The 24684-nt window shown below is 45.2% G+C and overlaps 1 protein-coding gene across 2 annotated transcripts in view; it reads left to right on the top strand.

Moving 5' to 3' along the window:
- Positions 1-324: 324 nt before the first annotated feature.
- LOC124012127 (septin-7-like) overlaps positions 325-24684 on the top strand; it is a 46115-nt gene continuing 21755 nt past the window's right edge. For both annotated transcript variants that reach the window (XM_046325572.1, XM_046325573.1), the window contains exons 1-4: positions 325-541; positions 1110-1111; positions 7436-7538; positions 20250-20356. In XM_046325572.1, the coding sequence (XP_046181528.1) occupies positions 487-541; positions 1110-1111; positions 7436-7538; positions 20250-20356 (267 nt within the window). In that variant the 5' untranslated portion in view covers positions 325-486. The remainder of the gene's footprint in view (positions 542-1109; positions 1112-7435; positions 7539-20249; positions 20357-24684) is intronic.

A 24684-nucleotide genomic window follows, 5' to 3' on the forward strand; every position in this document is an offset into this window, starting at 1 on the left:
AACTGTAGTGTGTGTGTGTGTGTGTGTGTAAATATATATATATATATATATATATATATATATATATATATATATATATATACACTTCGGACTTATTGCTCGATAATACTGCACTGTTGGAGCTAGGAACACAAGCAATAAACCCTGATAAATGTGTGTATGCAACCAATAACATTTGATTTGAGTGGGAATATATTTTATTTTGTAGTTTGTGTGGATTAATGATATTTTTCCATTCCCTGTATGGAATTTAGTTGCATTTTGTGATTTATTTTCACCCTTGTCCAGTTGGTGGCGACAAGACACTTGCGTGTATAGTTCACCGTAAAACCTCAGCGAAGACGAAGTCTTTTGGGGACTAGAGTCCTCTATCTATTTCTATGTCTCCACCACATGCAGCAGACAGTTGACATTTTTGACATTACGCGAAATAAGTTGGGTACGACCTTGACAGTTTTGTGGTCTCCGGTGAGTACGTGAAAGGGAATGTCGAACGGTGCAAGATCGGTTAGTGAGGTGCATCGGAACGGCAATATTATGGGTGAGTTTTCTTACTCTTGTCAGTTTTAATTCATTCGGGAACTTTTGCTATCGCTTATTTGCGTCCTCGGAGTTGTTACTAAAGAACTTTGTCAGAATTCGCTAACTAGTTACCTAGCTAGAAGAACGATAGTTAATTGGCTCATTGAAATACATTCACACCGCTGGAGAATGACCGCGAGTAACGTTACTTTGGCATTTCCTTTGTTGTGTTTTTCGACTGAGTGGCTTTGATACCTGGCACACAGGCGGCTTGTACAGTACCAGCAAACGATAGCTAACATTAGCTACCTATCGTTAACATGTTGAGATACAGTCAGAGCATTTCATTACTGGATAAATAATATGCTGTGTGAAGAATGTCTAATGAGTTTAGTTACTTCGTCAGATGCTAGTTGTGATAAGTTGGCAACCCCAACAAAAGCGCATCATAAATAGTTACGTTTCTAGTTAGCTAACAAAACTAACGTTACCTAGTTAACTACTAGCGCAGAGAAGAATTACGTTGTAAAAACCTTTTACTACTAGCTAGGTAGGTTGTAATGGAATAGTTGACGTCGCTTGCTGAGCTGTGAATGGCTGCTATTCCAGAAAGTCGAAGAAACTTGCTTAGTTTCAGATGTCAGAAACTGGCAGTGTTGATCACATAACTAGTCATTCGTTAATTAAAGTGGATTGAATCAAATGCGGGGGAAACCTGGAGCAAAGTTGTTATGAACCAAAACTTCCTCAAAAACACCTAGCAAGATACGTCATCATTAGTTTGTTTGTCAAAATGTCAATCAAAAACCCATCTATGTTTTACTTGGATTGCAATATCTCCTTTAGAAAACGAAGTCCTGGTTCACATGAGACTGGATTAATACTGTGGTAATAATGTTGTAAATGCATGGTGGATGCTCTTACTGAGTGACTCTGCTTGTCAGTTATTCCTCTGTGACCTGTAGCTGTAGAATCTGTCATGAAATGGTTTGCTGTGAGTATAGAGGCCGGCATTGAAACCCAACAGTCTCCCTACCGACAGACCATGTGAATGTTCTCTCTAGTCCCTATGGAATGCGTGCAATGTTATTACTTTAGTTTGAGTAAATAAATTGTTTTCCATCTTCTCTCTCAATTGTTATTGAACAATTGCTGTCTCTCCATTATTGCTACTAACTTTTTGTGGGGCCTGGGAATGCCAGGATGTCTCATGACACAGCTGACACTCAGTGGGAGAGAATTGGAATTTGGCCTCAGATGAACTGGGTATGTAGAGAAGGGAGCTTTCCATGTAGACCACTGATTGTTCTTCACCTCACTCTCAGGACTGTTTTACTCACAGACTTAACATTATTCCTAATTTACAGTTTAGTAATAAAAATTGACTGATTATAACACTAAAGCATGTGTGGCAGACACAGACAGACTGATGGAGAGGTTTACAAAACTATTAGTCTGATAAAGAACGATCTGGGAAAATGAAGAAAGGTCGTGGGAGGGGTCAGACTTTCTGAAGTAGAGCAACATTCTCTACCGTGTCTTGCGAATACTAGAGGAGGATACGACATCATTGTACTGTGCTTGGCCTTGCTCTGGGGTTAGCTGAACACTCCTTTTTCTAACCTCAGGCTCTCACCACTTCTCTTCCGGCAGTTTACCAGGCAGTTTACCAAACACCAGCAAAGAAGAATTACGCATCTACTCTGCTTGAAGGGAGCATGTAGCAATGAGAGCAGACACCTACTGTATCGATGCATTGGCCAAGAGTGGTGGTAGGGCCTAAAGGAGGAAGCAAAGCTGCTTTCCTGGCGGTAAAGGTTGAGGTGAACATCCAAGACACAGATGTCCACCTCGCTGGGCCCTCTCTCCAACCTTGACAATGGTATTAGAAATATGTCATGGGTGTTGCCTTGAAAAATACCTGACTGACTTAAGTACATTTCAACAAGCTGCTTATGCCTGCTATGAGTCAGGAAGTTGCAGTAGATGTAGCATATGTTTCATAAGCTGATGTTAACTTTTATGACCTTACCCTTGGACTAGTGGAAAAGTAGGGAAGGCTCTGAAGTGCACATCAAACGTTTCTCTCAGTGGGAGCTAGCTAAGAGTTGAGCGTTATGATCATGACGCTGCTGTCTCAGCTATGTGCTGTGGTTGCCATGAAGTGTCTGATCAGCGACAGGCACCACTGACAGTCGTACTGTGTACGTGACAGATGCTGCTGCTCCAGAGCAGACTGCCAGACATAACATCAGGAGGAAGTGGCTTGGGCTGTGATGCATGCTACTTCTGTCTACTTCTACACCCCACACACACGCACACCTGGCATTTGAACATTGAAACCGTCAAAGACGATGAGCTTGAGTGAAGGCTAGGTGTGGCAGATTCTCTGTGGAAGTGGTTCGTTAATAGCCAACAAGCTGAAAAACTATCTGTCTGAAGCTGTTGGAAGGAACAGCGTCTTGCTATGAGTTGTGCTTTATCGCCAGAAATTTCTCCTCCGCTTAATAATCACTATTTTTGGCCAAACTTTCAGGGTCTGGGATAACTTTCAGGGTCTGGGATAGCCTGAGTGAATGCTTAAATTCTTGCCACCCTATTGGTGGCTTTACGATTTTGGGGAGACAACATTATAGGAATCTGCTGTTTGTCAGTGTGAGGACTGACTCTAGCTACTGACTCAGGATTATCTGCCGTTCTTCAGTCTCTCCAACACTGAAAGCTGTGGGAAGAGGCCCGCGGGGCTGACAGCCAATGAGATTACACGACTAGGTTTGTAGCCAATAGGATTTCATTTTCACATCAGTCTCTGAAGTGATGTATCAACACCTCTAAACTCCTGGATTAACCAATGACAGCTATCCTATACAGATCTAAAAAGCTGTAGGAAGTTTGAGTTAGTTATAACTCCTCAAACTGAAGCTCAAGTGAGTTGTAGGATTGAGGATTAGGCCATTTGAATGCTAAATAGGTTGATTTGCTGGATTATAAGTATAAATGTGCTGTCTTATTGCTTTAGCCTAACTTGTTTGTCATTACAGTTGGCAAGTACATGATTTTTCTTCTCTGAACTGAGAACATTGTTTGGCTGCTGACTCCACACCCTCTTCAGTAATGGCTGCTATCCTATTTAGGGAAAGACTCATGTGAGCTCTCATGGCACTTTACTGGCAGCCAGAGAGCTGTAAAAGAAGCTGAGGCTACAACCCCGTTCCAGACTAGACTGCTCGTAAATCTTGATTCATCTGTGTTTATGCATGGGTTTGACGACAAATAACCTAGCCCTATAAAACAGGTAAAATCCCTTCAAGTAGAATGAAGAAACTGAGTGAGAAAATACTTTTTCATACCTGTGGCGGATCGAATTGCATTTTTGGTGAAAGATGCAGGAACTAGCATTAACAAAGCAAACAAAGTATGCATACCACCACCAATCATCTTATCTGTTTGAGTGCAATAGGAAAAAATGAATAGCAAGACCTATCAGTACACTGTAAAAGCTAGAAGTTACACAAGTAAGTTAAACTGTACCTCAGAAGCTATGCCTTTCTGACTACTAAATGAGTAGGCATATTTCTTGGTCATGATGGCACTTGCACATTGAAACGGCGTCAAAGTGAGTTAGTCCTTCTGGGCTTTTATCTGCAGGCAGGCATGAATGTGTTATTCTGACACATGATGAATGGTGGACTCATTTGTCTGTGTTAGCTGATTTACTGTTTCTCATTTCTTTCCTTTATGGTGTGGTGCTCGTCCTGTTTACCGCGGACTGTGAATCATTCTGCATCTCCCCTCTTCCACCACCACCTCACTATCAACCATCCTGATCTGCACTCTCCAACTAAGCTGTAAGTATTATTGAGACTGATGGCCTAGCGTCAGTCCACTGAACCATACCTTTAGGCTATAATGTTTACTTATTTGATGATGTTAGGAGATGAGAATGTTAGATTGGGCATATGAATTCAACCCATTATCTGATGAATGATTGGGTCCATGTTGTAGGGCTGGGCGGTATACCGTATTTGACTATATACCGGTATTGATGCAGACAAGTTTGGGTTTATAATTTACCTTCTATAACGGTATTTGAATGTTTGGTTTGTTAAATGTGATACGCCGTGTGTAACATCCATTTTTATAGGTTACTCAGCTACTTGAGTCATCTCAATTCAAGGGGCTTTATTGGTATGGGAAACATGTTAACATTGCCAAAGCAAGTGAGGTAGATAATATACAAAAGTGAAATAAATAATAAGAATGAACAGTAAACATTCCACTCACAGAAGTTCCAAAATAATAAAGATATTACAAATGTCATATAATGTATATATTTGCAGTTTTGTAACGATGTACAAATGGTTAAAGTACAAAAGGGAAAATAAATAAGCATAAATATGGGTTGACCTTTTCTTGTGGCAACAGGTCACATCTTGCTGCTGTGATGGCACACTGTGGTATTTCACCCAGTAGATATGGGAGTTGATCAAAATCGGGTTTGTTGTCTAAATTCTTTGTGGATCTGTGTAATCTGAGGGAAATATGTGTCTCAAATCTGGTCATACATTTGGCAGGAGGTTAGGAAGTGCAGCTCAGTTTCCACATCATTTTGTGGGCAGTGTGTACATAGCCTGTCTTCTCTTGAGACCCAGGTCTGCCTACGGTGGCCTTTCTCAATAGCAGGGTTATGCTCACTGAGTCTGTACATAGTCAAAGCTTTTTTCATCTCCCTCCATCTCTCTCCATGCTGCTTTCCACACAGATCTAGCCCTGCCCCCTGTCACTTCAGGAGCGCATTTGTTGTTCGTCAACCACGATACACTTACGTTCAATCTGCATGGTCAACACAACAATGTTGATCACAACGATGCTGTTTTCACTTTACTTAATATAAATCCATTAGCGTTCTATAATTACACTATTAGTTTGTTTCTTACATCTGCAAACAGCTAGTTTGTCTTAGCAAGTTGGGCCGAAATCTTGTTAGCTGTTAATCGCTAGCTAGCTATAATAAACGTACTGAGTCATAGCATACGTAACTAGCTATACAGCTTGGTAATACCAGTGATTTGTGTAGACCTAAATCAGCATGTTTGTGCAACAGTATCTTATAAATCAAAGAGGAATACGCAAAGCATGAGTATGTTAGCTAGCTAGATGAAGTAGCTAAGAGCGAGCATTCAATGTAGTCAAAGATTATAGATCCCCTAGGAAACACAACACTTTGTTTCCTACCCTGTCACAATAACATCCCCCAGGCATTTTAATTTGTTGTCATGTTAAACAACACTGTATTCAAAGTGCCCACTATTATATTCTAACTAGAGATTTCTAATAATCATTCCATTTCCATTATTCCAACAGTTCACCCAAGTGTGTTGCTCGAAATTGCAAGTCAAATCGCAATTGCCACGTTTGGTTAAAAATAAGACTTAGATTGTTTGCCCTTAACGTGCAGCCCTACCTGGCAGTGTGGAAATGATCTCAAATGAGTGCAGGAAATGGGTAAATGCTAAACATTATTTTTGGTTGAATGGAACAGCATAAAACAATCAGAATGGAGAAATACCCATTAAAATCAGTTAGAATGTACACTACTGGTCAAAAGTTTTAGAACACCGACACATTTTTGTACTATTTTCTACATTGTAGAATAATAGTGAAGACCTCAAAACTATGAAATAACACATGGGATCATGTAGTAATAACCATGCTACAAATCAAAATATATTTGAGATTCTTCAAAAAGCCACCCTTTGCCAACTTTGCACACTCTTGGCATTCTCTCAACCAGCTTCACCTAGAATGCCTTTCCAACAGTCTTGAAAGAGTTCCCACATACGCTGAGCACTTGTTGGCAGCTTTTCCTTCACTCTGCAGTCTGACTCATCCCAAACCATCTAAATTTGGTTGAGGTCGGGTGATTGTGGAGGCCAGGTCATCTGAGCAGTCCATCACTCTCCTTGGTCTAATAGCCCTTACACAGCCTGGAGGTGTGTTGGGTCATTGTCCTGTTGAAAAACAAATGATGTCCTCATGAGAGCCATTTTCATCATAGCGCTTGATGATTTGTTTTGCGACTACACTTGGAAGAAACTTTCAAAGTTCTTGAAATGTTCCGGATTGACTGACCTTCATGTATTAAAGCAATGATTGACTGTCATTTTCTTTTCTTATTTGAGCTGTTCTTGCCATAACATGGACTTGGTCTTTTCCCAAATAGGGCCATCTTCCGTATACCACCCCTACCTTGTCACAACACAACTGATGGCTCAAATGCATTAAGAAGGAAAGCAATTCCATAAATGAACTTTCAACAAGGCACACCTGTTAATTGAAATGCATTCCAGGTGATTACCTCATGAAACTGGTTGAGAGAATGCTATGAGTGTGCAAAGCTGTCATCAAGGCAAAGGGTGGCTACTTTTAAGAATCTCAAATGTAAAATATATTTTGAGTTGTTTAACACCTTTTTTTGGTTACTACATAATTCCATATGTTATTTCATAGTTTTGATGTCTTCATTATTATTATCCAATGTAGAAAATAGTAAAATAAAGAAAAACCCTTGCATGATTAGGTGTTCTAAAACTTTTCACAGGTAGTGTATGTGTTGCCACCGTAGGGTCACCCACTACTAAAGCAACTTTTATTATTAAAAAACATAATAGTCACACTAATTATAATTTTAAATACTATGATATTATATTTTGTCCATATTGCTCAGCCCTAACATTTTGCTATGTTTTTATATCCTGTACCTGTCAATTCATTAACTTTTAAACAGTTATTTTATAGGCCAGTGGTATCACAGCTACTGTGGCGAAGTCAATCGTATATCCAGTCTTTAGTTTAGCGTTGTTACCTGCCCGGACAGTTTGGAAGAGCATTCATGTTTGGTTTATGTTTACAGCAAGAGAAGCTCCTGGAAGGTTATGTGGGCTTTGCCAATCTCCCAAACCAAGTATACAGAAAGTCCGTCAAGAGAGGCTTCGAGTTCACTCTCATGGTCGTGGGTGAGTAGAGATATTTGCACCTCCATTTTATGTCCTTTTTTCTAAATGAGACTCCACAGAACAGAAAAATTGACCTGTTATTTATCTGGGAAAACAGATGGAGGATTTACTGCTGTGTAAAAAGCTGTGCATATTACTTTATGAATCAGCGAAGTATGCATGAAAATTGCCGTTATAGAGGCTCCATTTCGTCCCAAATAGCACCCTATTCCCTATGTATTGCACTACTTTTGACCAGAGTGTGTAGTATGTGGGGAATAGGGTGCCATTTGGGATGCAGTCCCTGTTTGAATGATGTGGACATGTATGTGGATATTTAATATAGCCTACACATGGCTGTCTGCCATAGACGTTCATGCTTCCAGTCCAGCAGTATTACATTTCAGTCAGGAACTTTATCATGCTACAGTGCTGGCAGTTGGCTGTTAAAATGCATAAGCGATGCTTTCTCTTGAGTTAGGATAACTTGCCTTGCATGTAAAGCGGGACTCAAAGAAACCATATTTTAAGCAAATGTGCTTCAGCAATGCAGGGTAGTCAGGATTTATTTCCTCCGTGGTGTGTGTTTGTGTGTGCAGGGTGTGTGTTTGTGTGAGCAGGGTGTGTGTTTGTGTGTGCAGGGTGTGTGTTTGTGTGCGCAGGGTGTGTGTTTGTGTGCGCAGGGTGTGTGTTTGTGTGCGCAGGGTGTGTGTTTGTGTGCGCAGGGTGTGTGTTTGTGTGCGCAGGGTGTGTGTTTGTGTGCGCAGGGTGTGTGCAGGGTGTGTGTGCAGGGTGTGTGTGCAGGGTGTGTGTTTGTGTGTGCAGGGTGTGTGTTTGTGTGTGCAGGGTGTGTGAGTGTGATGTGCCTTTTGGATTGTGGGTGGGAGGTTTCCTGTAATTCCATTCATGCAGCCAGAGTTGGAGCCTGAACAGCTGAAGAGAGAGCGGGATGGAGGGAAAGAGAGAGACGGAGGATGCAGGCACCATTACATCCCTGCCATTCTCCACTCCACTGTTCTCTCTGTTCCATAAGTCTTGGCCAGAGTACAGTGCAAACTGGCTCTAACCAGAATAGAAAGAGGAGTGGGAGGCCCCGGTGCACAACTTAGCAAAAGGACAAGTACATTAGAGTGTCTAGTTTGAGAAACAGATGCCTCACAAGTCCTCAACTGGCAGCTTCATTGAATAGTACCCGCAAAACACCAGTCTCAACGTCAACAGTGAAGAGGCGGCTCAGGGAACCAGTTTGCGCTGTTCTGTGAAGGAAGCAGTACACAACGTTGTACCAGATATTCAGTTTCTTGGCAATTTCTCGCATGGAATTGCCTTCATTTCTCAGAACAAGAATATACTGACGAGTTTCAGAAGAAGGTTCTTTGTTTCTGGCCATTTTGAGCCTGTAATCGAATCCACAAATGCAGATGCTCCAGATACAAGGTGAACTGAGTCAGGTTTGTAGGCCTCCTTGCATGCACTCACTTTTTCAGTTCTGCCCACAAATCCTCTATAGGATTGAGGTCAGGGCTTTGTGATGACCACTCCAATACCTTGACTTTGTTGTCTTTAAGCCATTTTGCCACAACTTTGGAAGTATGCTTGGGGTCATTGTCCATTTAGTAGACCCATTTGCGACCAAGCTTTAACTTCCTGACTGATGTCTTGAGATTTTGCTTCAATATATCCACATAATTTCCCCCGCTCATGATGCCATCTATTTTGTGAAGTGCACCAGTCCCTCCTGCAGCAAAGCACCCCCACAACATTTCGCTGCCACCCCCATGCTTCGCGTTTGGGATAGTGTTCTTCGGCTTGCAAGCCTCCCCCTTTTTCCTCCAAAGAACATTTCTCCAAAAAGTACAAGCTTTGTCCCCATGTGCAGTTGCAAACCGTAGTTTGGCTTTTTTATGGAGGTTTTGCAGCAGTGGCTTCTTCCTTGCTGAGCAGCCTTTCAGGTTATGTCGATATAGGACTTGTTTTAATGTGGATATAGATACTTTTGTACCTGTTTCATCCAACATCTTCACAAGATCCTTTGCTGTTATTCTTGGATTGATTTGCACTTTTTGCACCAAAGTACGTTCATCTCTAGGAGACAGAACGCGTCTCCTTCCTGAGCAGTATGACGGCTGCGTGGTCCCATGGTGTTTATACTTGCGTACTATTGTTTGTGAATGTGGTACCTTCAGGCGTTTTGGAAATTGCTCCCAAGGATGAACCAGACTTGGGGAGGTCTACAATTTTTTGTTGTGAGGTCTTGGCTGATTTTTGTTTTGATTTTCCCGTGATGTCAAGCAAAGAGGCATTGAGTTTGAAGGTAAGCCTTGAAATACATCCACAGGTACACCTCCACCTCTAAAGCCATGACATCATTTTCTGGAATTTTCCAAGCTATTTAAAGGCATAGTCACCTTAGTGTATGTAAACATCTGACCCACTGGAATTGTGAAAGTGAAATAATCAGTATAAACAATTGTTGGAAAAATTACTTGTCATGTAAAATAGATGCCCAAAACGACTTATCAAAACTGTAGTTTGTTAACAAGAAATTTGTGGAGTGGTTGAAAAATAAGTTTTAATGACTCCAAGCTAACTTCCGACTTTGAATGTAACTAAGATGTTTCTTGCAGAATTTCTCAAGTGAAAACAAAATGTTGAATGACGACAAAAATTTAATTGAAGAATCCAGTCTGTAGTTCCCACTCCAAGGAGTAGCACTGTTGACCAATCATAACGAATGTTTGTAGACTGGGCGTAAAGCAAACTTTTGTATACGTTTACATTACATTTAAGTCATTTAGCAGACGCTCTTATCCAGAGCGACTTACAAATTGGTGCATTCACCTTATGACATCCAGTAGAGCAGTCACTTTACAATAGTGCATCTAAATCTTAAAGGGGGGGGGGGGTGAGAAGGATTACTTATCCTATCCTAGGTATTCCTTAAAGAGGTGGGGTTTCAGGTGTCTCCGGAAGGTGGTGATTGACTCCGCTGTCCTGGCGTTGTGAGGGAGTTTGTTCCACCATTGGGGGGCCAGAGCAGCGAACAGTTTTGACTGGGCTGAGCGGGAACTGTACTTCCTCAGTGGTAGGGAGGCGAGCAGGCCAGAGGTGGATGAACGCAGTGCCCTTGTTTGGGTGTAGGGCCTGATCAGAGCCTGGAGGTACTGAGGTGCCGTTCCCCTCACAGCTCCGTAGGCAAGCACCATGGTCTTGTAGCGGATGCGAGCTTCAACTGGAAGCCAGTGGAGAGAGCGGAGGAGCGGGGTGACGTGAGAGAACTTGGGAAGGTTGAACACCAGACGGGCTGCGGCGTTCTGGATGAGTTGTAGGGGTTTAATGGCACAGGCAGGGAGCCCAGCCAACAGCGAGTTGCAGTAATCCAGACGGGAGATGACAAGTGCCTGGATTAGGACCTGCGTCGCTTCCTGTGTGAGGCAGGGTCGTACTCTGCGGATGTTGTAGAGCATGAACCTACAGGAACGGGCCACCGCCTTGATGTTAGTTGAGAACGACAGGGTGTTGTTCAGGATCACGCCAAGGTTCTTAGCGCTCTGGGAGGAGGACACAATGGAGTTGTCAACCGTGATGGCGAGATCATGGTACGGGCAGTCCTTCCCCGGGAGGAAGAGCAGCTCCGTCTTGCCGAGGTTCAGCTTGAGGTGGTGATCCGTCATCCATACTGATATGTCTGCCAGACATGCAGAGATGCGATTCGCCACCTGGTCATCAGAAGGGGGAAAGGAGGAGATTAATTGTGTGTCGTCTGCATAGCAATGATAGGAGAGACCATGTGAGGTTATGACAGAGCCAAGTGACTTGGTGTATAGCGAGAATAGGAGAGGGCCTAGAACAGAGCCCTGGGGGACACCAGTGGTGAGAGCGCGTGGTGAGGAGACAGATTCTCGCCACGCCACCTGGTAGGAGCGACCTGTCAGGTAGGACGCAATCCAAGCGTGGGCCGCGCCGGAGATGCCCAACTCGGAGAGGGTGGAGAGGAGGATCTGATGGTTCACAGTATCGAAGGCAGCCGATAGGTCTAGAAGGATGAGAGCAGAGGAGAGAGAGTTAGCTTTAGCAGTGCGGAGCGCCTCCGTGATACAGACGAGCAGTCTCAGTTGAATGACTAGTCTTGAAACCTGACTGATTTGGATCAAGAAGGTCATTCAGAGAGAGATAGCGGGAGAGCTGGCCAAGGACGGCACGTTCAAGAGTTTTGGAGAGAAAAGAAAGAAGGGATACTGGTCTGTAGTTGTTGACATTGGAGGGATCGAGTGTAGGTTTTTTCAGAAGGGGTGCAACTCTCGCTCTCTTGAAGACGAAAGGGACGTAGCCAGCGGTCAGGGATGAGTTGATGAGCGAGGTGAGGTAGGGGAGAAGGTCTCCGGAAATGGTCTGGAGAAGAGCGGAGGGGATAGGGTCAAGCGGGCAGGTTGTTGGGCGGCCGGCCGTCACAAGACGCGAGATTTCATCTGGAGAGAGAGGGGAGAAAGAGGTCAGAGCACAGGGTAGGGCAGTGTGAGCAGAACCAGCGATGCCGTTTGACTTAGCAAACGAGGATCGGATGTCGTCGACCTTCTTTTCAAAATGGTTGACGAAGTCATCTGCAGAGAGGGAGGAGGGGGGAGAGGGAGGAGGATTCAGGAGGGAGGAGGATTCAGGAGGGAGGAGGATTCAGGAGGGAGGAGGATTCAGGAGGGAGGAGGATTCAGGAGGGAGGAGGATTCAGGAGGGAGGAGGATTCAGGAGGGAGGAGAAGGTGGCAAAGAGCTTCCTAGGGTTAGAGGCAGATGCTTGGAATTTAGAGTGGTGGAAAATGGCTTTAGCAGCAGAGACAGAGGAGGAAAATGTAGAGAGGAGGGAGTGAAAGGATGCCAGGTCCGCAGGGAGGCGAGTTTTCCTCCATTTCCGCTCGGCTGCCCGGAGCCCTGTTCTGTGAGCTCGCAATGAGTCGTCGAGCCACGGGGCGGGAGGGGAGGACCGAGCCGGCCTGGAGGATAGGGGACATAGAGAGTCAAAGGATGCAGAAAGGGAGGAGAGGAGGGTTGAGGAGGCAGAATCAGGAGATAGGTTGGAGAAGGTTTGAGCAGAGGGAAGAGATGATAGGATGGAAGAGGAGAGAGTAGCGGGGGAGAGAGAGTGATGGTTGGGACGGCGCGATACCATCCGAGTAGGGGCAGTGTGGGAGGTGTTGGATGAGAGCGAGAGGGAAAAGGATACAAGGTAGTGGTCGGAGACATGGAGGGGAGTTGCAATGAGGTTAGTGGAAGAACAGCATCTAGTAAAGATGAGGTCGAGCGTATTGCCTGCCTTGTGAGTAGGGGGGGAAGGTGAGAGGGTGAGGTCAAAAGAGGAGAGGAGTGGAAAGGAGGCAGAGAGGAATGAGTCATCCATGTGATATAAAAACTATTCACCCCACCCAGTATTGTAATCAAAATTTACCAGAAAGCATGTTGTCCTTGGCTCAGACAGTGTAGTAGTGTGGGCTCAATAGCATCTCATTCGTGTGCAAGCTCTTGAGAATCAGCTGTACATGTGATGGAAGAATGCACTGTGCATGCAGAGGGTTGCAATTCCTTTGAATTGGGGATTGTTGATCCAAGATGGCGTAGCAGTAAGTCGTCGTGTCCCTTGTATATATCGTTTATTTTTCGTTTTTACATATTTTTCTTCGCATATCTCTTTAAAAACATTTAGCTAAAACCTAAGCTTCCAAATACTCTCCTGCAACCCGCCTCACCCAATGTAGCTATTTTTCCTAAAGTATTTATATTTACTTCGGAACCGAAACCCCTCAACTGAAGCTAGCCAGCTAACCACCAGCTATGCTAGCGGTCTTCAGCTAACCGGTCATCAGCTAACCTTTAGCTCGGAAAGCTCTCGCCAGTTCGAACAACGCGACTCTAACCAGAGCATAACGGACCTATTTATTGTTCATCCCCGGATTCCCACCGCAAACGGAACATTTCTCAGCTGGATCTTCACAACTAGCTAAACCACAACCCCGGATGATTACTCCTGGCTAGCGTTTCCACCCACTTAGCTTGAAGCTAGCCCGGCCAGAGCACCTGTGCTACCACCGTAGCATACTCCTGGGCTACAATACCCGGGCCCACGACCAGTCTATCGATGTCACCGCATGAAGAGGAATAAACAGACTCACCCCATCGCGACGTCCCCCAAAGGATAACTCTCTAGCCCTTGCTATCTCCTTGCTTGCTAATTCGGCCTGCTAACTGCTAGCTTGTTTAGCTCCGTTCCGCTAACTGCTACCTTGTTTAGCCCCGGCCTACGAACTGTTAGCTTGTTAGCACAGGCCTGCTAATTGTCTGAATCGGCGCGTCCCAAACACTCACTGGACCCATATTTACTTTCAATCTCTTTTCGATTTTTAATTTGTTTATACCTTCCGGAAACCTACCTCACCCAATGTGATACGGAATCGCTATTATTTTTAATTTTTAGAACACACTCAAGAACCTCCAGAAGCTAACCAGCTAACTAGCTACAAGCTATTTAGTCATTGTTATTTTTTTTAAACCTGGATAACACTCGCCAGTCCAGCTTCCCTGCCCCATCCACCGCTGCCCCCTGGACATTGATCTCTTGGCTACATTGCTGATGCACGCTGGACTGTCCATTTAATCACGGTACTCCATTCTGCTTGTTTGTTTTATCTGTCGGCCCTGTTGCCTGGTCAACGGCATTTTACCTGCTGTTGTTGTGCTAGCTGATTAGCCGTTGTTGTCTCACCTACTGTTTTAGCTAGCTTTCCCAATTCAACACCTGTGATTACTGTATGCCTCGCTGTATGTGTCTCTCAAATGTCAATATGCCTTGTATACTTTTGTTCAGGTTAGTTATCATTGTTTTAGTTCACAATGGAGCCCCTAGTTCCACTCTTCATACCCCTGATACGTCCTTTGTCCCACCTCCCACACATGCGGTGACCTCACCCATTACAACCAGCATGTCCAGAGATACAACCTCTCTCATCATCACCCAGTGCCTGGGCTTACCTCTGCTGTACCCGCACCCCACCATACCCCTGTCTGCGCATTATGCCCTGAATATATTCTACCATGCCCAGAAACCTGCTCCTCTTATTCTCTGTCCCCAACGCTCTAGGCGACCAGTTTTGATAGCCTATAAGCCTATAAGTACCTAGGTGTCTGGCTAGACTGCAAACTCTCCTTCCAGACTCATATCAAACATCTCCAATCGAAAATCAAATCAAGAGTCTGCTTTCTATTCTGCGACAAAGCCTCCTTCACTCACGCCGCCAAGCTTACCCTAGTAAAACTGACTATCCTACTGATCCTCGACTTCGGCGATGTCATCTACAAAATGGCTTCCAACACTCTACTCAGCAAACTGGATGCAGTTTATCACAGTGCCATCCGTTTTGTCACTAAAGCACCTTATACCACCCACCACTGCGACTTGTATGCTCTAGTCGGCTGGCCCTAGCTACATATTCGTCGCCAGATCCACTGGCTCCAGGTCATCTACAAGTCCATGCTAGGTAAAGCTCCGCCTTATCTCAGTTCACTGGTCACGATGGCAAAACCCATCCGTAGCACGCGCTCCAGCAGGTGTATCTCACTGATCATCCCTAAAGCCAACACCTCATTCGGCCGCCTTTCGTTCCAGTACTCTGCTGCCTGTGACTGGAACGAATTGCAAAAATCGCTGAAGTTGGAGACTTTTATCTCCCTCACCAACTTCAAACATCTGCAGCTAACTGATCGCTGCAGCTGTACATAGTCTATTGGTAAATAGCCCACCCATTTTCACCTACCTCATCCCCATGTTTTTATTTATTTACTTTTCTGCTCTTTTGCACACCAATATCTCTACCTGTACATGACCATCTGATCATTCATCACTCCAGTGTTAATCTGCAAAATTGTAATTATTCGCCTACCTCCTCATGCCTTTTGCACACATTGTATATAGACTCCCCTTTTTTTCTACTGTGTTATTGACTTGTTAATTGTTTACTCCATGTGTAACTCTCTGTTCACACTGCTATACTTTATCTTGGCCAGGTCGCAGTTGCAAATGAGAACTTGTTCTCAACTAGCCTACCTGGTTAAATAAAGGTGAAATAAAATAAATAAAAATTATCCAAAATATGCTACAGGACCTAGAATTGCCTTGTGTATCCCACAAAAAAGGTTCACTGTTAACTTTTTTCCAGAAATGTACTGTAAAGTTTCTGACCCTTAGCTGCCCTTTTTAAGACTACCTTGGTAACAGGGCCACTTGAGTCATCACATGTGCCTGTCAGAATGTCTAGTAGAGGCCAACAATGTCTCTTTTCTAGCATTGGGAACAAACTCAAACATTGAAAAGCAACCTAGCTTTTGAACAAAACAATGTAAATAGCCAAGAAACATGAGGACAATATCTCATTTTAGTAGACTTTCAAGTAAATCAGGGCACCTTTTATGACTGTGCGCATTGCTTCTAAAAACTGATCTTTCAGCAGTGGTGGATAAAGTACCCAATTGTCATACTTGAGTAAAAGTAAAGATGTACCTTTTTTAATTGAAAATAACTCAAGTTAAAGTCACCCAGTAAAATACTACTTAAGTAAAAAAGTATTTGGTTTTAAATATACTTAAGCATCAAAAGTAAATGTAATTGCTAAAATGTACTTATTTCAAATTCCTTATGTTACGCGAACGGCACAATTTTCTACATTTTTTATTTTTTTATTTAAGGATAGCCAGGGGCACTCTCGAGCACTCCGACATAATTTACAAACAAAGCATTTGTGTTTAGTGAGTCCACCAGATTGGAGGTGATAACGATGACCGGGGATGTCCTTTTGATAAGCGCATGAATTTGCCCATTATCCTGTCTTGCTAGCTATTCAAAATGTAACATACTTTTGGGTGTCAGGGAAAATGTATGGAGTAAAATGTACATCATTTTCTTTAGGAATGTATTGAAGTAAAAGTAGTCAAAAATATTAAAAGGAAAGTACAGATACCCCAAAAACTACTTAAGTAGTTTTGCTAACGTACTTTTCAGCACTGTCCTCCAGACAGGCAATGTTGCTGGGCAAGGTGGGATAGCTATAACTTTAGGATTCAAATTTATTTGTGCATTACCAGATATTAAACAAAATGGCAGAAATACTTTGAAAACAACTATAAATTATAGCTCTCACTTGTGCCCATACTTGACCATTTTGATTAAATTCTCACACCAGGAGAGTTACCAATCGCCAACGTGGCTGGTGAATTCAACATTCTTACCCGCCAGTGCCAAAATCTACCCACGTTTGGCATGTGGCGGGTGTTTTATTTTAGGCCCTGGGTGTACTTTCGCTACCAAACTTCGACAGCCCAAAAATGAAAATGGAACCCTGCCAAACACCTAAATTAACAAAAACATCTCAACTTTGTCTTAATATATGCTCAAACTGTTTCAACTTGGAAGCCAAGCGTCCGAAAGGCGAAAAGCTTTCTTGGTCAGAACTGATTGTTGGCAGCCAAGTTAGTGACAGTGGGCTGCAGCAGTCGGACGTTTGCGTCCGTCTATAAAAGTAAATATTTGCCAATGATTTACCACGTTTGCCCAGGATTGACCTTGATCTTGGCTAGAATGGCTACCGCAGCAAACCCTAGTTCAGCTCATTGTGCCTCGGTTAACACATACTTTTTAATGCGTTTCGGATTTTATCTTCTCTGGAAACTATGTCCCTCACATAAACACGTAGGATTTCAGGGTTTTGACTCGCTCTCTGACTTTCTAAAGGAAATTGATGCGTTCGCCACAAGATATTTAAAGATTGTCACATGGTAGCCAGACATGTTTTTATAGTCATTTTTTAATGTATTCCGTATTTGAAGGGGAAATAACCCCTTTTTCAACACACACACACACACACACACACACACACACACACACACACACACACACACACTTTACCTGCACGTTAAATACAATGAAAGCAGAATGATAACCTCAGCCAGTTGCTACTGTCCCCCTCCTAACAGAACAGAACCACTTCATTTCACCAGTCGGTGTACTATTTCCTGCCCCGTGTCACTGCAGTAGAAGGCAGCACCGTCAAATGAACTGTCTCCCCTCTCCAATACAAACTTTTTCCTGCTTCCCCCTAGCCCCAGCTAGCCCCTCATCTCCTTGCATGCAGAGCAATGCAAAGCTCCTCTGAATAAGCCCCCATGGTTTACACAGCTGCTGAAAATGTCCTTTAAAGGAAGTGTGCTGCTGGCTGGGCTGGTCACTGACCGAGTAGGGCCACTGGCAGGGATGGGCCAGGCAGGACTGCACCGAGAGAGGGCCATGCTCTGGTCTGGTGGAACTTATGAATTCTACTTTCTAGGACAGGTCACATAAACCAGATTAGCTTCCGTTTCCAGCTGTACGACCCTGAGACTGACCCTTCACCTACTACTGTTAACGGAAGTCTGGTCTGGCTCCATATTCCCAGTAGCATCCATACCAGTGCTGATGATGCCATCCCAGTGTAGGGAGATCCCTTCCCAGGCCCCAGCTACAGGCCTGTACTACCAGTGTAGGGAGATCTCTTCCCAGGCCCCAGCTACAGGCCTGTACTACCAGTTTAGGGAGATCCCTTCCCAGGCCCCAGCTACAGGCCTGTACTACCAGTTTAGGGAGATCCCTTCCCAGGCCCCAGCTACAGGCCTGTACTACCAGTGTAGGGAGATCCCTTCCCAGGCCCCAGCTACAGGCCTGTACTACCAGTGTAGGGAGATCCCTTCCCAGGCCCCAGCTACAGGCCTGTACTACCAGTGTAGGGAGATCCCTTCCCAGGCCCCAGCTACAGGCCTGTACTACCAGTGTAGGGAGATCCCTTCCCAGGCCCCAGCTACAGGCCTGTACTACCAGTGTAGGGAGATCCCTTCCCAGGCCCCAGCTACAGGCCTGTACTACCAGTGTAGGGAGATCCCTTCCCAGGCCCCAGCTACAGGCCTGTACTACCAGTGTAGGGAGATCCCTTCCCAGGCCCCAGCTACAGGCCTGTACTACCAGTGTAGGGAGATCCCTTCCCAGGCCCCAGCTACAGGCCTGTACTACCAGTGTAGGGAGATCCCTTCCCAGGCCCCAGCTACAGCCCTGTACTACCAGTGTAGGGAGATCCCTTCCCAGGCCCCAGCTACAGGCCTGTACTACCAGTTTAGGGAGATCCCTTCCCAGGCCCCAGCTATAGCCCAATATAGGGATATCCCCCATTATCATTTCCATGCCATAAGGATTTAAGAGGCCTCTCTCTCTGCTAACATTCTGCAACTCCAGCTCTGAATAACCTACATCAGCTCTTATATCCCTCCCTCACCCTTTTCCCCCCTGTCCTTTCTTCATCTCTCCCTCTCCTGCAAAGATGCAAACCTGGCTCTGTAGTCTGACTAGCCAACTTGTTCGCTGGCATCCCGCCATCCTTCTTTCTCCTCCCTCGTAATTCCCTTCTTGCCCTCTATTCCTCACTCCATACTCCCAGGAAGAGAGATATGTGTAATGTTGTGACCAGAGCTAAGCTTCCTCTGCTCATCATTGCTGCTGCTTCGGACTCTGTATCTGGACCAGCTTTACATACATTGAGTGCTGAATCCCAACTCACTGTATCCGCTTGAGCCTGCCATTCTGTCAGTTTATAGTTTCCCTAATGCAAGCTGCCATTTTTTTTAAGACAGGCGTATTTCAGTTTGCTGTTTTCACAAGACCACAACCCGCCCCTTCACCACCCAGCTCTCAGCGAGAGGAGTAGGCCCTAAATCCTGTCTTGCATCCTGAAGAAATACCCACATGGATGATCATATCCACCTCATTCCTCATAACAGCCTGACCGCTAAAACATTTCCATTGCGAGGTCAGTGTGGCTCTAGCCCTGGCTGGAAACATTTACCGTGTGTAGAGAACCTCTTTCTAAAAGGTTTGAGGGAGAAAGAGGGCTCTCCTTTTGTGTGGTGCACACAAAGCGTTTAGTAGCTGGTTAATTGGCAGTAGTGAGTGGTCGATCGATGCTGGGCTGAACAGCACGGTCGATGCACACACACACACACACACAGCAGTGAGCTGTGGTTCTCTGTGCCAGCCCAGCATGTGTCTCCAGCCACGCCCCATTCCATCACACTGTTCCCTTTGTTCAGCTTCTCTCATTGGCCCCCCCGTCCCTACGCCAACCGTTGCTATGTATACTTTTGATGGTGTTGCGTTACCTAGAGCCACCTGGGATTGTTCTCTGAAAATCTGAATCTTTCCATGAGAGATTATTGAGCTGTTAATTTATCCAAGACAAATTTCCTAAATTAGTTTGTGGTGAGACGGTCGCTGTAAAGGTATGATGACTATGCCAGCCTTTTAGGATTTCCTTATCATAGTCCCTGATTTAGATTCCTGAAATGCAGACAGGAAAATAATTTGACTTGGGAAGAAAGATATTCAGCCCCACTCGTCCTCGCCTGTCTCTCTCCTTCTCTCCATCTCATGTTAAAGCTTGTCACTTCACTTGAGGCAGCTCAGATGGATTGATTTCCTGTTTGAAAAAGCTTGAATGTGAAACATTTTAAAGAATTCTAAACATTGTGCAGGGCTTAGGACTACATCTGGAGATGCCATGTTGCGACTGTTTAGTGTGAAAACAAAGATAAGAAAGCCCAGTACAGTGTGAAATACACCTCTTGAAATGAATCTCTCCCTTTCTCTCCCTCACTCTCCCCCCACCTCTTTCTCTAGGTGAATCTGGTTTGGGGAAGTCTACACTGATCAACTCCCTCTTCCTGACAGACTTGTATTCACCTGAATACCCTGGACCCTCCCACAGAATCAAGAAGACAGTACAGGTAAAGACTACGATACCCTCTATTGAATTGGTTTATTTGAATTGGAACAGAGAGAAACACAATGAATAAAGGATCAGCTGATGTGCTTGTTGCACCATAGCTGGAGCTCATTGTCATCACCCTACTTCTTTCTCACTTGGAATACACTATCATACTTCTGTCCCTTTTGTAACCTTAAACAAATGAGTAGGCTCACCCCTTCCCCTCCCTTTTAACAGGAAATCGCCTTTTTATTTCCCCAAAGGAGTGAAATATTTCAGTTCACTTGCCACATTAAACAAGCTGTTTCCCCATTCTGTTGCTTTAGGTGCAGGGTGATAGCTAGGTAATGTGTCTCCATCCTGTCTGACTACCCATAAGTCCCTCTGTTGGCCACAGAACTGCCCTCCTAGTCTGGTATATTATCTGATGTTGAGGCACTCTGCCAAGTCAGCCTTTTTTAACAATGCTGGAGCCTAAAGAAATTCATACCAGTAGGTTTGACCATAATCTGTCTGACGCAGAGCTGTATCATGTTCAGCCATGACATAGAAGAAAATGGTCCGAAACAAGGATCTACTATCTGAAAGCTCCTTATTTTTCCATTGTAAAACATTTTGCTACTGTGTGCCCTAATGAACGCGGCCCTGTAATAGATGTTTCTCTGGACTCTACTTGAATCATTTAACCCTGACATTGGGCTGGTTAACTGCTGGTGCCCCAGGCTGTGGTATCACAGGTGTGCCACAGCCAGCTCCCACCCAGTCCTTTTGTGTTGTTTTGGGTCATTGATGTCACAGCCCTGGCCCTCTCTCTATTACATCCCGGCTCTCTGACATGCTGCTGGTGAGGCTTCAGGCCACTCTTAAGAGTAGATGCACTGACAGGATAACCTGTTACCACCGCTGCCCTGTCGTCTGTCTATGAATAGCAAGACACCTGCAACCAGTTTATCTACTTAGGCTAGGAGGAATGTCTAGCACTGCTGAAACCATACAGAATATCAGGTGTGGGCGACTGACTCATCAACTGGGAAAACAAATAGCAACAGGGAGTTTTTGGCTGGAATGGAGAACTAGTACTTGACTGGAGTCATGCTCCTCTCCTCCGTGGGTGTACTGACTACTGAGCCAGAAGTTAATGTTCCGGTCAGGGGAAGTGCACTAACTGGGCCCCGCTGCCTCATGGCCGCTGCTGTTACATTGTAGCCAGAGGCGCGCACACACACACACACACACACACACACAGCTGTAAAGGTGCAGAGCCAGGGGTTGACGTATTTGTTTTCTAGTCTGCAAGGAGGAAATTAGTCCACGCTGATGATGGATGAGCCCCAGTCAATCTGGGAAATCGTTTGACAACCAAGGGGTTCACAACCAGAACACCACACTACCTGTGATTTATGACACACACTCACAGTGTAATTCTCATAAAGAGAAGCAGTGGAGGGGTTGATAGAGATTATAACAGAACATCTGCTATTAGGGAGTTTCCTATACTTGTGCTGTATGGCCCAAACCAGTGTGTTTCTACTGGTGTAGTGGTATTGACAGTAGATATTCCCTCTACTACTTTGTCTAACCTCTATATTCTCTTTACAGGGTTAATATTCTGTAGTATCTGGTTTAAGCTGCTATGGCAGAGGGTTGATCTAGTTGTAGCTATGGGGGTGAACTGTAACACCAACCAGAGCCTGCTGTGTGACTGAGCCATCTGCTCTGCTCTCACCGCTATGAATCTCCAACCAGGAGAGTGACACTACCACCTCCTCTCACTACCACCTCCTCTCACTACCACCTCCTCTCACTACTACCACCTCCTCTCACTACTACCACCTCCTCTCACTACTACCACCTCCTCTCACTACTACCACCTCCTCTCACTACTACCACCTCCTCTCACTACTACCACCTCCTCTCACTACCACCTCCTCTCACTACCACCTCCTCTCACTACCACCTCCTCTCACTACCACCTCCTCCTCTCACTACCACCACCTCCTCTCACTACCACCTCCTCTCCTCCTCTCACTACCACCACCTCCTCTCACTACCACCACCTCCTCTCACTACCACCACCTCCTCTCACTACCACCACCTCCTCTCACTACCACCACCTCCTCTCACTACCACCACCACCTCTCACTACCACCACCACCTCTCACTACCACCACCACCTCTCACTACCACCACCACCTCTCACTACCACCACCTCCTCTCACTACCACCACCTCCTCTCACTACCACCACCTCCTCTCACTACCACCACCTCCTCTCTCACTACCACCACCACCTCTCACTACCACCACCTCCTCTCACTACCACCACCTCCTCTCACTACCACCACCTCCTCTCACTACCACCACCTCCTCTCACTACCACCACCTCCTCTCACTACCACCACCTCCTCTCACTACCACCACCTCCTCTCACTACCACCACCTCCTCTCACTACTACCACCACCACCTCTCACTACCACCACCACCTCTCACTACCACCTCTCATCCAGGGCTCTCTTGAAAAAGAGATTTCAATCTCAGTGTAACTTTGCTGGTAAACTAAAGGATAAATCCAACCCCTTGTCCTTTGAGCTAATCCTTGGTTCCCTCAGTGTTTCCCTCTGTGACTCCCTCAGTCCTTAAGAGCCCTTAGTCAGGCTTAGTGTTGACCAAGCCTTAAAGTCTTTACTCACAGAACCAAGGCATTTCACCAGGCCCGGAGTCAGAGTTGGAGGACAGCTCTCCAACTCGCTTCTGCCACGCTTGCTTGGCCGTCTCCACTCGCTGACACTGATTTCAAGAGGAAGTTGTGCTGTACATGTAGGCTGAGGTGTCACATTGATTTGTTTCTGAAAAAGAGAGGGACTAAAGCAGGGGTGGGGAAACTACGCCCTGTGGGCCAGATTCAGCCCGCAAGCCTCTTCAATCCAGACCAATCTAGCTAAGGAATCATGTGTTGGGCTTCTGAGTGCCTTTTTAGAATGGGTGAGCATATGAGTCTGTCTGTGTGTGTGAGTGATTTATTTGAGAGGCATGTGAGCATAGATTAGTTTTTGTGTGTGTGTACTGTACATGGGCCAGGTGTGTGAGAAATCTGTCACACAGAGGATTAGGTTGTGATGGCCTGGCTCCCTGGCTGGGGACGACAGCAGTATAGCAGAGAGAGACTGAGCCTGCCAACACCTCATGTCTTGGAACATCTCTGCACCGCAGTATTTATGCCCTAGTTCAGTTCCATCAGTGATAATGTTAGCACTGGAGAGACTACAGTGGGCTGGGTAACCGCCCTCTAACGGCCCTGTTAGATGGGGTGGCCTCCTCAACCATGTTGAAAAATACCTTTCTTCTCACGTCCAGTTTTATCACTGACACTGCCATGTTTCTGGATATGGAATGTTCAAACATCTGTGAAACAAGTGTCTCTAAAACATCCGTTTTGCAACATGTCTACTCCACTGCAGAGATCTATTTGTAAAGGCCTGTTTTGCTGAGAGTTGCCTGTTGTCTGTTTGCTGGTCTGAGCCCAGGTTTCAAAGAGACAAATGTTAATAAGAGGATTCCCAATAATGTCCTGTCCTGTTGGTTTATTCTGTTTGGCTTGCAGCTGCAGAATGAGTTACCCAACTCTGGCCACACACACACTGGCTGAAGAGCTCTGTCTGTCGTTGGATCTCATTTAATGTGTCAAGTATGGCCTCCAGGCCAATTCCTGGTGTTGAAAGCCCAAAACAGCCTGCAGTGAGTGTTCGTTTGTGTGTGTGCCAAAGGATTGGCCATGCACACACCGCGCAGAGAGGTGCTCCAAACAGACTGTTTCCTGTGATGATTGAACGGGGGATAAAACCATGGGTCTCTTATCAGAGCTGGACTACATGCCTCTGAGACACACACACACACACACACACACACAGTTCCAAATATTATGACGCCACACCTATCCGATGACAGATCACTATTAGTCACACGTTCTACCTGGCTTGAACGTTTCTCAATAGGAGAATGATTAGTCATTGATGACAGTTTGTAATGTTGTGTACAGGCCAGAGTGGCGTAGCCTGGGGGCCAGTCTCTATCATGCCAGCATTTCCATAAGGCGTTGGCAGGCGAGCAGAAACTGACAGGCACCCAAGCTAAGGTAGGTGAGGATCATGTGTTAATAGTGCTGTAATGATGTCATTGGGCTGGTCCTGGCGTGCCTGTGGATGCTGTGAGGGGTAAGGCGTGCCAGGATAATGTACTCCTACCAGCCTATTGCTTCAGAGCTGTGGAATCCTCAGTGTACTGGTGAGTCAGTTTTAGTATTGGTAGTATTTGACTAGGATTCCCATTAGCTGCTGCTTACGCAGCCGT

The sequence above is a fragment of the Oncorhynchus gorbuscha genome, linkage group LG24 (genome assembly GCF_021184085.1).
Source record: "Oncorhynchus gorbuscha isolate QuinsamMale2020 ecotype Even-year linkage group LG24, OgorEven_v1.0, whole genome shotgun sequence".
Lineage (NCBI taxonomy): Eukaryota > Metazoa > Chordata > Actinopteri > Salmoniformes > Salmonidae > Oncorhynchus > Oncorhynchus gorbuscha.